The sequence below is a fragment of the Bactrocera tryoni genome, chromosome 2, assembly GCF_016617805.1.
Source record: "Bactrocera tryoni isolate S06 chromosome 2, CSIRO_BtryS06_freeze2, whole genome shotgun sequence".
Lineage (NCBI taxonomy): Eukaryota > Metazoa > Arthropoda > Insecta > Diptera > Tephritidae > Bactrocera > Bactrocera tryoni.
The window spans coordinates 58511884-58527563 of record NC_052500.1 but is presented as its reverse complement, the minus strand read 5'-3'; the positions used below and the strand labels follow the sequence as shown (position 1 = coordinate 58527563).

General features: G+C 36.3%; 1 protein-coding gene across 1 annotated transcript in view; it reads right to left on the bottom strand.

The window, feature by feature from the left end:
- LOC120767280 (solute carrier organic anion transporter family member 4A1-like) overlaps positions 1 to 15327 on the bottom strand; it is a 36541-nt gene extending 21214 nt beyond the window's left edge. The window contains 2 exon segments of the mRNA XM_040093157.1: positions 12240 to 12581; positions 15075 to 15327. Of these exon segments, the coding sequence (XP_039949091.1) occupies positions 12240 to 12555 (316 nt within the window). The 5' untranslated portion in view covers positions 12556 to 12581; positions 15075 to 15327.
- Between the last annotated feature and the right edge of the window lie 353 nt (positions 15328 to 15680).

The window sequence follows — 15680 nt, the reverse complement described above, 5'->3', positions numbered from 1 at the left end:
CTCATCAGAAAACACAATGTTCGGAAATTCGCCACGTTCGTGCAAGTGTAACAACTCCTTCGCTCTTTCGAGTCTAACTTTTTTTTGCTGCGGTGTAAGATTGTGTCCTTTTTGGAACTTGTAAGGCTTGACCTTTAGCTCATTTTTCAACAGTCGTTGCATTGAACTTTGCCAAATTTTCAGCTCTTTAGCCATTTGATTGCCACTTCGACGTGGATTTCGTTCAAGTCGAGCCTTCACTTTTCGAATCATCTCAGGTGATGTTGCTGTTTTCTTATGACCACCTCCATGGCGTTTTGCGATGCTGCCAGTATCATTGTAACGATTTATAGTGCGATACACAAACATTTTGTTCACTTCGAGATGTTTTAGCTGACGAACAATTGCTGCTTGTGATTTTCCAGCCAAATATAAAGCAATCACACTATTACGTTTAAATTCCATCACGTATAACTTTTTTTTCACACGACACGGACTAAAATGTTTTTGTACGCTTGTAAACAATGGAATGATTTGTTATTGGTGTAAATTTATGCGCGCTGTCATTAATAGTGTGGTAGTTATAGCAGTTTGAATTTGGTAACACTTCGAGTGGGTAACCCTATATAAATGATTAGTATGTTGAGCTGAGTCGATTTAGCCGTGTCCGTCTGTCTGTCTGTCCGTCTGTATATATACGAACTAGTCCATCAGTTTTTAAGATATTGTTTTGAAATTTTGCAAACGTCATTTTCTCTTTAAGAAGCTGCTCATTTGTTGGAACTGCCGATATCGAACCACTATAACATATAGCTGCCATACAAACTGAACGATCGGAAAAAAGTTTTCGTATGGAAAACTTTTGCATTTGACAAGATATATGCACGAAATTTGGTACAGATTATTTTCTATGGCAACAATGTAATCTCCGAAGAAATTGTTCAGATCGGCTTACTATAGCATATAGCTGCCATACAAACTAAATGATCGGAATCAATGGCTTGTATGGAAAACTTTCGCATTTGACGTGGTATCTTCACGAAATTTGACATGGATTACTGCTTAAGGTAATAATATAATCTCAGAAAGAATTGTCCATATCGGATCACTATAGCATATAAGTATGTATCTTCCATACAAACTGAACACATAGTTTCTAAAAGAAATGCACCTGTGAAGGTTATATTAGCTTCGGTGCAGCCGAAGTGAACGTTTTTTCTTGTTTTGTTTCATTTTATTAAAATGGAAAATGAGATCAGTAATTCGCTTCTAGTTTTTGGCATCGAAAACGCCTACAACGATGAACGGTTTATGTGTGGGATAACTAACATTTTTAAGCATTTTAAAAGTCAATTTTAGACAAATCCATAAATAAATCTTGGATGGCCAATGGTAGACGCATTGGCAACGGCGAACACCGCAGTCTCTTGAACGATGAGCTTTACGATGTACTTATATGACTGCAGTGACATAGTTCAGCGAATTAAGTGACAGCGGCTCTGCTGGCTTGGTAATGTCATCCGAATAAATGAAAACACTCCAGAGTAGTCTGAGTCTGAGAGTATTCCATGCAGTACCCGCCGAGGGATGCAGAGGAAGACCTCCACTCCGTTGGAAAGACCAGGTGGAGGAGGACCTGATTACACTTGGAATCTCCAATTGGACCCAAATTGCGAAAAGGACTGCATCAAATAATCAGGATTACAAAAGTTTCGGAAGTCAGCTTTAGCTTATGTCCTTAAATTTTTCATATCACGTACAACCATGAAAATGAAAGAAGTTCCTCATTTTGACTACAACATTTAAGCATTTATGTACGTAATATGTAAATGTGCCTCTTTATACCGTTACACTAAGCAAATTTCAAAGCCCCCGTGGCACTGACCTGTTCCTCATATGCAGTAGTACTAACATTCTTTTGGTTTTGCAAACACTATACAAATATTGCGAAAATTCTCATTTGCCTTCAGCAATGGGTTACCTCTAAACAAATACTAAGTTGTTGATCATTAATATGCACTTTCAATTGCCAGCCTATTCAGCCGGTAAAGAGTTGCAAACTTCTTTGCTTAATCTCTTTTCATAATATCTCATATTTAAAGTCACTACTTGCATGCAGAGCGAGTAAAGCCAACAGGGTCCTAAATACTGAATAGACTTACATCCATACATACTTAGAAAGCAAAAAAGCAGATACCGTTAGCTACTTTGTGACTCAGTATGTTCTTTTCAACCAGATAAGAAACAACTCTTTCCAAAGTGCTATCAAATACTGAATCACAAGAAATAAAAAAAAAAAGAAAAACTTTAACTTCGGTTGCATCGAAGCTTCACAAATAAAAACAGCTTTACATACAAGAACTTAATTTTTGTCGTACAGTTTAAGAAGAACTGATAAGAAGCATGCATCAGCTTCTTTATAACGGGTTTTTCAATAAGAGCGCTACAAAAGTTTGGTTTGGGATATCAAATAAATTATTTATGAGTACATTCGATGTCATTATGTATGGAACTCGATTTCTTTTACATGGCCAACATGGGCACGCGTGCAGAAGTCCAGACGCTGAACCCAATTTTCGACGGTTTTCAAACATAAATCGGCCGCTGCTGCTGCAATTTCAAGTTCGATATTTGTAGGAAGTTCATCAGTCGTCGCTGGCTTGTTGCCATAGAATATAGACTTGACGTAGACCCACAGGAAATAGTGTAACGGCGTCAAATCGCACGACCGAGGCGGCCAATTAACTGGGCCATTTCATGAAATAACACGTTCACCCAAATTGGTTTTCAATAAATCGATTGTGACATTTGCTGTGCGGGTTGTGGCACAGTCCCGTTGGAAGCACATATTGCCCAAGTCCATATCGGTTATCATTGAACGGCAGCGATTCCGATTCACAGTAAGGTTCCGTTCTTGAACATCACGAATGACGCCGCCTGCCCATAAACCACACCAAACCGTAATTTTTTCGGGATGCAATGCTGACATATGGATTGCTGCCTGACCAATAACTCATATTTTGCTTTTGGACGAAGCCATTCAGCCAGAAATAAGCTTCATCGCTGAAGATGATTTTTCTATGAAAATCCAGATCATTTTCAAGTTGCTCACGAACATACGACGATTTCAGGTATCAAGCGGCTCCATTTCGTGCGTAAATGTGATCCTGTAAGGATGTAGGTCAAGATCTTTTAGTAAAATTCACCACAACGACGTCACAGAGATGCCCAACGCTTGAGAACGACGTGTGAGAGATTGTTTTGGATCTTCCTCAATTGATGCGCTAGCGGCAATAATATTCTCGACACTCCGGACACTTCTTTGTCTCACTGGCACAGGATCATTTTGTACTGTGCCTGTGGAATCAAATTTTTCCACTAGACGTTCAATTGTTGATCTGACAGGACGATTATGATGAGCATACATTGGACGTAACACTCTTAAAGTTGAGGCCACTGACTTCGAATTTGAGTAGTAAATTTAATAATTTCGACTCGTTGCTGGATCGTATATCTTTCCATGAGGAAATGGCAAATCTTACTGAAGAGAAATGTTAAAAGAGCGGGAAAAATGTGGCGTCGTTTTCTGTCCCTATCGAACTACTTTTGTAGCGAAATTTAAGTGTGCTCTGTCCAGTTGACAAAAAGGGAGGCCCCACAATCTGCGCCAACAACCGTGAGATAAGCCTCCTCAACATTGCATTAAGGGTCTATCGAGTGTACTGTGTGAAAGACTGAAGCCCACCGTCAACAAACTGATTGGATTTTTTCAGTGTGGCTTTAGACTTGAAAAATCTACAATCGACAAGATTTTCACCATGCGCCAAATCTTGGAAAAGACCCGTGCAAGAAACATCGACACACACCACCTCTTCGTCGATTTTAAATCCGCCTTCGACAACACGAAAAGGGACTGCCTATATGCCGCTGTGTTTGAACTTGGTATCCCGATCCGATAACAACAGGTGATAAGTTGGCGTTACGAATTTGCGAGAGAAAGGTTCTGCGGAAGATTTATGATTTATAGACTTGCATTATTTCTGGTTTAAATCACATCGTTCGGCTTTCATTGAATTTAAAAGCTTAGCACGGTTTTGGAAACTAGTCAAAAACTCTTCACCAGACTTGGAGCTCTGACCGTGTAACTGTGAAATTTATTTTTTTTTGGTATTATAACACTACCACTTTTCTTAAATAGAGCCACGATACGTTGAACGAGTCTTCGGTAACCTCAGGGCTCTGGAGGATCTTACCAATTGCATTTATTATTTTTTCCTTGCAAATGTAACTTTTTCACCAACTCTCTTTTTGATTCCATTGCTCACAAAAACTGAATACCGATTGATGAAACTTAAAATTCTGTTGCGTATCTATCTATATAAGTACATATATAAAAATGAAACCCGTTTTCCGTTGTCACGACATAACATGAAAACGGCTGAACCGATTTTGGCTGAAAATTGGTGGGGAAGTAGCTTAGAACCAGTGTAAGGACATAGGATAACTGCAACCAAATACGCAGTGAAATAGATTATAACTGGCTCAGTAACCAGACGTTGACGTGCATCCCAAAAGACTGCTGTCATAACCTTTCCAGCCGACTTTTTCGTCTTTCCACGCTTCAGAGCCGGTTCATCATGTGCAGTCCACTAGAATGACTGCAGCTATGTTTCTATTGATACTCATCGATGCAAGAATTCTGTTTTATTACGATTAAAGAGCATTCAAAAACTTCTCAGAACCAGTTATTCGTTGTTTTTGTTGGATTATGAACTTGCGAGGCACCCACTTTGCACAGAGCTTTCACCTCTTTAGAGCATCATTGTCCTCGGTGCTCATTCCGGATGTTTCCAGCTTAGCAAATATTTTTTCAACGGTGGATTTCCCTGATCCCATATTCAACAGTATATTCCCCAGAAAGCAATGCTTTATTAACACACGAAATGCTATATGATCCATTTTTTTGTAAACTAACATAAATTGCTTCACAAAAATGCTATATCTCATTAACTAATATTTATAATCCAACTAATAGAAATCATATAGATGGTAGTAGTTGTATTATCTATGTATCAGCCACAGTGAAGCGTGGACGGGTCATCTAGTATTCAAAATAAATGCGGCAATAAAAATGTGTAAAGGGAAAATGTTAAAGCTTAGTTGGCTCCACCTAACGAAGCGACCGTTATAAGGGCCTACGCTGTATATGAGATTTGCGGAGAAACTAAATTCAAACACCACTTTATGCGAAAGTTTGTTTTTGGTAATGTCGAAGCGGCTTCAAAGTCAACCAAAAAAGATAGGAGAGTAGTTTGTAGATTTCTTAGATCTAAAGATAGACTTTTAAAAACTTATCAGCTTATTCAGGAAAAGCATCGTAAATTATTTTTCAACTCAAGTTCACCATATAAAATTAAATACAAGCAGAGGAGGGAGATGTTGTGGAAAAGACTTAAAACTTAGACGTTCACATTAACATGATCTGAAAGCCATGTTCTTCTAGACAAAGAAAAGATATCCGTAACAGAGCCCAACACCGTTGTTGACTCAGGAAATATAGATTAAACATAAAGGCCGTTTTTTAGACAACTTGGTTTCAAGAAGATATAAAATTCATATAGTTAATGTTATACTTGTTATTAATGTGTTAGAATGTTAAGGCCAAGAAATTAGCTTTATTAGTATATAGGGTTTGTCATTATGTATTAAATAAATTGAAAATGGTTTTGAATAAATTCCAGCCCAGAGCAGCAATTTTCAACCAATTATTTAAGCAATTGTTGCCGTATATTCTCTTTCAAAGCGTCAAACACACGGAATTATCTGCGTAGACAAGTGACTTCACATAACCCCACAAAAAGTAGTACAGGGATATTAAATCGCACAATCTTAGAACCATCAGACCTTATTTCGTTGGCTATATACGGCATGTAGCGCCATTTCGTTGAAAGCCAAGGTCATCCACATCAACATCTTCCATTTATTGTGAGAATCGGGAACGGTGGCCATCTCAATTTTGGCCCATTCACCGACCCACTCGATGGCCGTTCGGATTCAGTTTTTGCACGAGTTAGATTTTGTAAGCTTCATTCGTAACGGTCGAGAGAATCACGATTTTATAGTTTTGAATTATATCGGTTCGTGGGTGTGACTATCACGAAAATTATATTACTTCATCACTAAGGAACATGTGAACTGAGCATCAACAAAACATCTCGAAATTACACTACCTTCATTATCGCTTGATTTAACAAAATCGATGATTATTTCCTAGAGATTCGAAAGTTATGTCTGCTAAATAAAAATATTTAAACGTTTCGTATTTTCTCTGAAGCTAATTGCTGTACAAAACCTAAAGCAACTCAAATAACAAGTAAAGAAGAAGGGCTAAGTTCGGGTGTCACCGAACATTTTATACTTTCGCATGATAAAGTGATAATCGAGATTTCATTATCCGTCATTTACATATTTTTTTATTTTGCTGTAAAATTAATTAGATTAGTAGTTCCTGAGATATGGTTTTTGGTTCATAAGTGGGTGACGCCACGCCCATTTTCAATTTTTAAAAAAAGCTTGGGTGCAGCTTCTTTCTGACATTTCTTCCGTAAAATTTAGTGGTTCTGACGTTTTATGTTAGTCGGTTAACGCACTTTTAGTGATTTTCAACATAACCTTTGTATGGGAGGTGGGCGTGGTTATTATCTGATTTCTTCCATTTTTGAATTTTATATGAAAATGCCTGAAGGAAACGACTCTATAGAGTTTGGTTGACATAGCTATAGTAGTTTCCGAGATATGTACAAAAAACTTAGAAGGGGGCGGGGCTACGCCCACTTTTCCAAAAAAATTACGTCCAAATATGCCCCTCCCTAATGCGATCCTTTGTGCCAAATTTCACTTTAATATCTTTATTTATGGCTTAGTTATGATACTTTATAGGTTTTCGGTTTTCGCCATTTTGTGGGCGTGGCAGTGGGCCGATTTTGCCCATCTTCCAACTTAACCTTCTTATGAAGCCAAGAAATACGTGTACCAAGTTTCATCATGATATCTCAATTTTTACTCAAGTTACAGCTTGCACGGACGGACAGACGGACGGACAGACAGACATCCGGATTTCAACTCTACTCGTCACCCTGATCACTTTGGTATATATAACCCTATATCTGACTCTTTTAGTTTTAGGACTTACAAACAAACGTTATGTGAACAAAACTATAATACTCTCCTTAGCAACATTGTTGCGAGAGTATAAAAAAGCAATACAGCATATAACATCGGTAATGAAATTATTCAGTTATGTACCGCCCACTATCGTTTGCAGCAGATGTAGAGTTGAATGCCCCCACATCCCGAAGTTCCTTAAGTAATGAACGAATATGACTATGAGGTACAGATGTTCATTGGACCAAAACAAACGTTTAACCACGAGCAATCTTATTTATATTTTGAGTGTCGGATGTGTGGGCAGTATTAGACTTGAGTACGATTGAGAATGCACTAGTTAACATAATTATTTAAAATTGTAAAGAAATAAGGAAAAGTAAAGGTATTTTATTCTAAACAAATTTATTTTGGTTAAAATTTTTTGATAAAATTAAGCAATTTTTTGCTTAAAAGTGGGAGTAGATCTGTCCGGTGAAGCTTCGGGCTTTTAAAAAACACATAGACCCGTTGCAACGAAAATTAAATGTTTGAATGACACCCCAAAGATATTACAGCAGGTTTTTTTCCAGAAATGGAAATTGAAATGTGGATAATGGACGTGACGCAGTCTTTTTGAGTAAAGTGTGATCCCTACTTTTTTTAAGAAAAACCACAGCTACTTTAAATTTAGTGGGGAATGTTTATTAATATTCAAAATCCTTTGGCATTTATTTTTTTTATTTATTTTTGCAGCGACTACGACTCATATGGTCCATCCGTTGAGTCCAATTTTCGATAAGTGTTTTGCTGCAAGGCCCGAATCACACGTTAAACTTTACATATCCCCACAGGAATAAGTTTAACGGTGTGGTATCAAACGATCTTGGGGGGCCAATCGACTGGCCCAAAACACTCACCGAAATGTTCTCTCCCTTAATTGATGCGATTTGTAGAAAATGGCGCCGTCATGTTGAAACCAAATGTCGCCGATATCACGGGCTTCAATTTCAGGCATCAAATAGTCGGTTATCTTGCCGCGATAACTGTCGTCATTGACGGTTACATTCTCAATGAGATAATTTTTGAAGAAATGTGGAAAGTTGATTTCGTCGGCCCACAAACCACTCCAAACCTTTGTTTTTTTTTTTGGATGAAATGGCAGCTCTTGAATATCTTCAAGTTGCTTTTCATCCCAAATTCGGCAATTTTGCTTGTTTACATACCCATTGTACCAGAAATCGGCCTCATCGCTTAACAAAATTTGGCACGTAACCATCAGATTTTCTTGGAACTTTTCAAGAGCTCACAGCACGAAGCGATGTCGCTTAAGACGGTCGAGTCGCTTCAGTTCTTGCATAAGCTGTATTTTGTATCCAATAATGAATGCTGTGTCTCAAGATGGATGATGGTGTTACGAATTGTGCGCTCAGTTGGCCGATTATGTTGGCCATAAGTTGAGCGAGGCGCGCGAAACACATTCTTTACAGAACGTCAATTTTCATAATAAAGTTGAAAGATTTGCAAACGTCGTTCAGACGTAAGTCTTTCCATGATGAAATGCCAAACAGTACTGAACAAAAATAACATGACAGCTTGACACGACTCACGCGTGATCTGTCAAAATAGGCTACTGAAAGAAGTGTATCTACTTGGATCACCCTGTTAAAGCTCATGTCTCTGCAACTACTTTAACAATTCGAACTATCATGACATTTCTCTCAAATCCTTACTTCCCATCTGATACAATTTTAAGCTGTAAAAAAGTTTACAAAGGTTTTAATCATTTGGTGAGGTCTATTTTCATTTTATGTATATTTTTACGGAGATTTTTCGATTGGAATTTGAACTTTTTTTCAATATTAAGTCAAAATAAAGTGAACAAGTAAGCAAGGGATATGAGGTTTAAACCAAAGTCTAAACTAATTTCATTCATATTCAGCGCTAAACCACGAAATTTTTAGAAAAACTTTTGGCATAAACGAAGTCAGATGGAAAGTCAAAATTTATGGAAATCACTATATCGCGTATAGTGTATAACGGAAAATCTGGACTGATAAAGTCAAGTATAGTATATTCCAGAATATGTTTTCATATTAGGAAGATAGCTCACTCATTGATCGATTTATTCGGTAACGAGTCTGCTAAACAAACAAAAGTCTTTACATACTATAGTACATATATTGGAGCTGGGGTAATGAACGGTGAGCGATTTCAAATGCTTTGAGCATGTAAGGTGTGTTCAAAAAATAACGAGAATTTTTATTTTTTGAAAAAAATATTTATTCATTCGTCTATATTAATGTTGTCGCCTTTACAATAGCTCCCGATATTATGCACCTATCCGCTTCTTCTAATCGTCGAAACACTTCTCAAACTCGATTTTTGGAAAAGCCTTTAACATTTTCTGAGACTTTCATCTATCTTGTAAAACGACGTCCATTTGAAGACGCCAATATGCTTTCTAAGTTTCCTTAATAACAATTGTGGTATAACGATATATCATTAGATTATTTGGATCACTCACAGATAGACCAATCTATATTGTATAAAGTCAGCCGGATTATGAAAATCCTTAAATCAGGAAAGTTAGGGGTCATATTCACACGATTTGATCCAGTGTAGGCACAAAGATGTACTGTTATTAGAAACAAATACTCTCTAAATTTCATTGTATTATCTTACATACGCGGTATAAGGTCAACCGAAAGTTCGAAAAAAAATTTAAGGTTTGACAACTTTTTTTTCATTTTTTTTATTTTTTTTTCTGAACCATCAACATCTCAAGAATATTGTGTTAAAGTTTTAGGTTATTTGGAGAAAAACTAACGAAGTTACAGCAGGTTGAATAACAGTACCTGTAACTTAGGTTTGCGCGCCTTCCAGCTACCTGCGCTGAGTGTACAAAACTTTGAATCGATTTTCCCAAATATGTCATTTTTAAAGTCGGTGACCAGCCTACAGAAAAAACTACTGCATCGATCGTTTTGAAATTTTGTACAAATATTCTATATGTATATAGCTCTCGAATGACTTCGACTTTTTCCAAAAATTTTAATTTCTAAGAATTTTACAATAACAAATAAGTCGATTTTTTCGTCTAAAATCGTCATTTTGGCTTGAAAATGGTACCAAAAATTTAAAAATTGAAAAATTAAAAAAAACTCGACGTTAACTGAAAGATAAACTAATAAACTAAAGAAAGCATTTTGATTTTTTTGGTTTCAGATGATCCAGTGATGCTGTAGGCTGGTCACCGCACAAAAACTTTTTTTCGAGGTGCCTGCAGAGATCGCCTATAAATCCGTTATTCCTCGCTATTTTCTGATAAAACTTTTTTTAAGTATCCTTCAAATGTTGTACTTTCATAAAATAATAAGTAAAATAAACCTACGGCAATAATTTTTTTTTTTTAAATTCACGAAAAAAGGTCTTTTTTCGACGAAACTCCCCCTTAAACAGTGTGAAAATGAATGAGATCAGATGATAACAACACCCGCTCTTCATATAACGGCTAAGTTGGGAACTACGAAAAGAGCGTAAAATTAAAATATAAATGCGTCAGAAACATTAAATTTTACGAGTTGTACAAAAGAATTTCATAGAGTGAGTATAAAAATTGGACAATGGGCATGTCATCGCTTACCTTTAAGTAAAATTCTATATCAGGGACTGATCGACAGATTTCAACCAGATTTCGTGCATGACATTATTTCGAAATTCATATAACTTGTTGTGAAAATGGGAAAAATCAAACGACAACTATGCCAACATCTTTATATATAAAATTTATGTGTCACGTTGTTTGTCCGCGATGGACTCCTAAGGTACTGAACCGATTTTAGTAAAGTTTAGCACACTGTGTTCAGTTCGAACCAACTTAGAAGATAGGATAGTAAAAAAAAGAATTCATAAATAAAAGAAATACAGTGAAAGCCCGATTAAATGAACGCGCTATTAAATGGACAATTCTATTAACTGAACAGAAAGGCTGGTAACCAGACATTGAGAAAGCAGCCTTAAATTCATTATTTTTTGAAGTTTATTTGTATGAACATTTTGAAAATTAAGTACAATCCCTTGGATTCCTATACCGGCAAAAACGTTTTCGCTGTACTGCATAGTTTTATATAAAAATAATATTTTTAAATGTATAATACGCGTGGCCGGACGTCGATTATTTTACGAGAAAACTCGACTCTCGAGTAGAATCGGAATCGAGTTTACCATCCCTACTGGCAGCCATCGCGTGCACATATTATAACCCCCGCACAATAACCACCACAAAAAAATGATTTTTTTTCCATTTATATGGAAAATAGAAAATTTGAAACAGGCACCTCTCAATATATTAAGAGCTCATCTTTTGAGTGACTTTTTTTCACATTTTCGTAAGTTTTTAGCCTGTCTTTCAGTTGAAAAAAAAAGGTTGCCTCAGAATGACACACCCTAATGTATATATATGTGAATATTAAAATCCGTCTGAGTATTTCACTTTACAAAATATAAATTAAGCCAAACAAGTTATGGCAAAAAAATCGTAAGCAACTAGTGCATCTAAGGTATGCCATCTCGTCCTAAAATAATAGAAATCGAACAATAGCCTTTCGAGGTCGCAGATACCAAACATGTGGACCTCAATGTTTAGAGCAGATTTTTTTCCGAAATTGAAATTCAGAGCGAATCTTTTCCTCATCACACTATCATTTTTGAGTCAAAACTGGGTAAAATCTGGTCAAAACTTAATTAATTTTGCTGACCAGTGTCAGTCGACTCACATTACATATGGACACACAATTTATATACACATACCTACATACATATATGCATGCATACACACATATTTTATAAATTTTGTTGCAATTGTGAATTTCTTGGCGCGCAAACCTCCGCTCACTTTCATTGTCTCTGTTGTGGAATGCGACATTGAGATTTAAATTGAATTATTTCATTAATTTACAACAACAGCCAACAAATTGATTTATGCACAATGCGATGCTTAATAAAAAATGACATATATTTATGGTAGTAAATCAGAATTACAGTTAGTTAAAGACCGCAAAGCGATCATTTCATTACGTCACTAAAGAGAAGTCAACAAAACTATCGGAACTTACCTTGCATAGCGCCACCCCAACAGAGCCAGAAGAGCGCCCATTTTGCATTGCAGAAGCGTTGTAGAAATTTCGGTTTAAATTTTTCCCATCCGAACATTTTGTCCGGTTCCTTATTCGACATAGCGTCGAAGGACGTTTGCGAAACACTTAAATCACCCGATGGCGACAGTTCAATAAAGTTTGTATCGATTTGTGGTGAAATTTCACCATTTTGTTTAGCATTTGTCATTGTACTAATTACAGTTAGATTGCTGATTGATAAACCATTGTGGGCTTGATTGTTTGATGGCACTTCAGAGGCCGTCATTCGATTCATTTTTATTACGACAGAAGAGTTCTTCTCTAGAATTGTGTTAATTATTTAAATTTTATTTTTTATCGTTTTTTTGTTTTTTAACTTCACCTCATCTCAGCTTATAATCAGTAAATAAAATTGCTTATACCTTAACAGGGTGTATTAAGTTTGGTAGGAGGATTGTAATACACCTAGAAGAAACCTGAACCGAAAGGAACCAGTAGAGACCCTATAAAACATATATATGTATATGTAAATGATTAGTGTGACGAGCTGAGCCATGTCCGTCTATCCGTTTATTTGTCTGTCTAGTCCCTCATCACACCGGAGATGGGAGTAGAATTTGCCCGCGGTAAGGTATGCCTATCGTAAGAGGCGACCAAAATGCAATATACAGGGTTTGTCCGGAAAGTAATAGGACTGATTTTCTTCCGCCGCGACTGCACTCCGGAGCGTGCGCGCACCGACTGGATTCGATAGAGGGCGTTTCTAGCTAACAGATGTTGCTTTAGCAAGAAGTGGTGTGTTTCGGTGGCACCAGGCGTTTTTGGAAGGCCAAACACCGACAATGTAACTTATGTGTATCAAAATCTGTGGTTCATGACATTGTGACGGAGCACTTGAACACCACGACAACGCCCCGGGTTTCTTGTGAACAGCTACCTAACCAAGGCCGGCATCCTAACGCTTCCGCAGCCGCCTTACAGCACAGATGTGCCCTCCAGGACTTTTTTTGTGTCCTTACCTGAAAAGGCCAATAAAAGGCAAGCATTTTGAGACAACACAGGGGATCCAAGCTGCATGCACCTCAGCTCTCAAGGCTATTCCGGAGAAAGCCTTCCGTTACCCCTTCAATGCTTAGAAATCGCGCAGAGGTTTCAGGTCGGCCTCGAACCCGACAAAATTGGAAAAGGTGTCATCAACGAATTGTTTTGATCTAAGTATGTGCTTTTAAGCACTGCGGCGAAGAGCCGTCGTCAGCAGTTACTCACGTAAAACCCAACGACTATTGTCTAGTTCCTCAGAATCGAGCTGAAATTTTGCATTTTCTCACCAAGAACCAAATTTTTTATTTAACGAACTATGTATCTTCACAAACTTTGGCATAGAATATTATCCAAGATAACGCTGCAATCTCCGAAGAAATTGCTTAGTTCGGAGCACTATATGGTTACTAAACAACATAACCTTTGATAACACTACTCAACAAATCCGAAATAAAATTCTTCGACTGATATGCTAAGAGGTGTGTAGGGTATTTGAGGTGTCCTGATTAAGAATTTGAGTTCAAATAATTTCCATCACTCACAGCTATTTTTGCCATTTTATTAAATCGTGGTGATTTGACCACAACACAAATAATCCTACGTGTTAGGAAATTTTTATTATCACTTGCGGTTTTAGCAAACCAAAATTAGCAAAAAACAGCCTCTAACATCACAGTTGTAAAATAACTGAACAGGTTGTTATAGCTTCGGTCCAAACAAAGTTAAGAGGGTATTCTGGTCTAGGATTTTGAAAAAATCGATTTTTTTGTTGCATATTTTGAAAGTTTAGACTTTCAAAAATATGACCATGGAAGGATTTTTCAAAATTCGACTTATTTTCGGAGATACAGCCGATTTTGTGACGTGGCGTCCGTGTTCATTAGAATTGTTTCCTAAACTTTAAACGCGTTTTTCCCGAAACTACTTTTTTTGAGGTGGTCGACATGATATATCAAGTTCTACTAAGCCGATTCCTTTGAAATTTGGTATACTATATATACTTCTTTTCTTGCTCTATCGTGTCTGCCTTGGATTTCCAAAAATTTTGATTTGAAGCATTTTTAAAAAATTCGAAAAGGTAGAAAAAATCGGGTCAAAAAAAGTTTTTTTTTTCAAGTCGACGCCATTTTGTTACATTTTTTTTTTGAAAATGGTCAACCCGATAACGACATCCTTACTAATGAAGAATTTTCTTGTTTTTTTGTGTTTTAGATCTCTACAAGGGTTGAAATCACGTCAACCAGGACGCACCGTTTTTTTTTGAAGCCCCCACTCCACTGGCCCGTATCTCGACGAGTTTTGTTTTTTTTTTCTTGCAATTTTTTTTTTATTATTAAAATGTTAATAAAAAACATAAAAAAATGGATAGTAAAAATGTTTTTCATTTTTTTTTAACTTACTTTAAAAAATGCCTAAAATTCATGCGTCTAGACCAGAACACCCCCTTAACGTCTTTTCTTATTTTTTAATAATTTTTTGCATATTTGTAGTTCAATTCATAATTTCACTTTTTCATAAAATTTTATACACAATTTTTTCTCTTCATATTCTTATTTCCGTATACTTCTACCTCATGCCAATTTATTTAATGAATAAATATTTATTTTAGAAGTATGTATGTAATATAAGTATGTGATTCACTAAATTTATTTCATCAAAAAATATATATTAATCAATTTTGTGAATTTTTTAGTGCATATTATTTTTATGTTTATTATTTCATATTTCTTTACTTAATTATTATATTATTTTATTATTTATAATTTTTTTTACCTCGGCGATTTATTTTACTTGTTCTTGTATTAAATGAAATTACGTATTCTTTTCAAGTCTAATATTTTGAAAACTTTTCTTTTCATATCTTGCGCACATCACTATATCTAACACTTCGATATGCAAAGTTTTCGCGCTTTTCAACCGCTTCAACGTCTATTTAAGCGGAGGCACAAAATGCAACTAAACGCGGCGACTGCCACAACTTCACCGGCCGAACATCATTAACCAACAATGGAGCCAACTACCAACGCTGTGGTAGCATAGTCAACGTAAACGTATTGGCAACTTGTAACATTCATTCAGGAAGCAGGAAGCTGCTGCGCATCTGCAGCAAAACCATCAACTAAATAGAAGTCACAATAAATACACGCATGTTAACGTTAACAGCGTTCGTGCACGAATAATAGACACTTAACAGTGGGTGCACAGCGCTGAAACTCAGTGTAAATCTGTAAATCGAGTAAAGTAATATTAAATGTAGATAATAAAGCACTAATACTGTTCAACATTATGTAAGGTCTAGTAAAAATATATCCACAATTTTTCAAGTGCTTAATATATATGTATGTATATCCCGCGTTGTGTAAGTAAATTTATTATTTG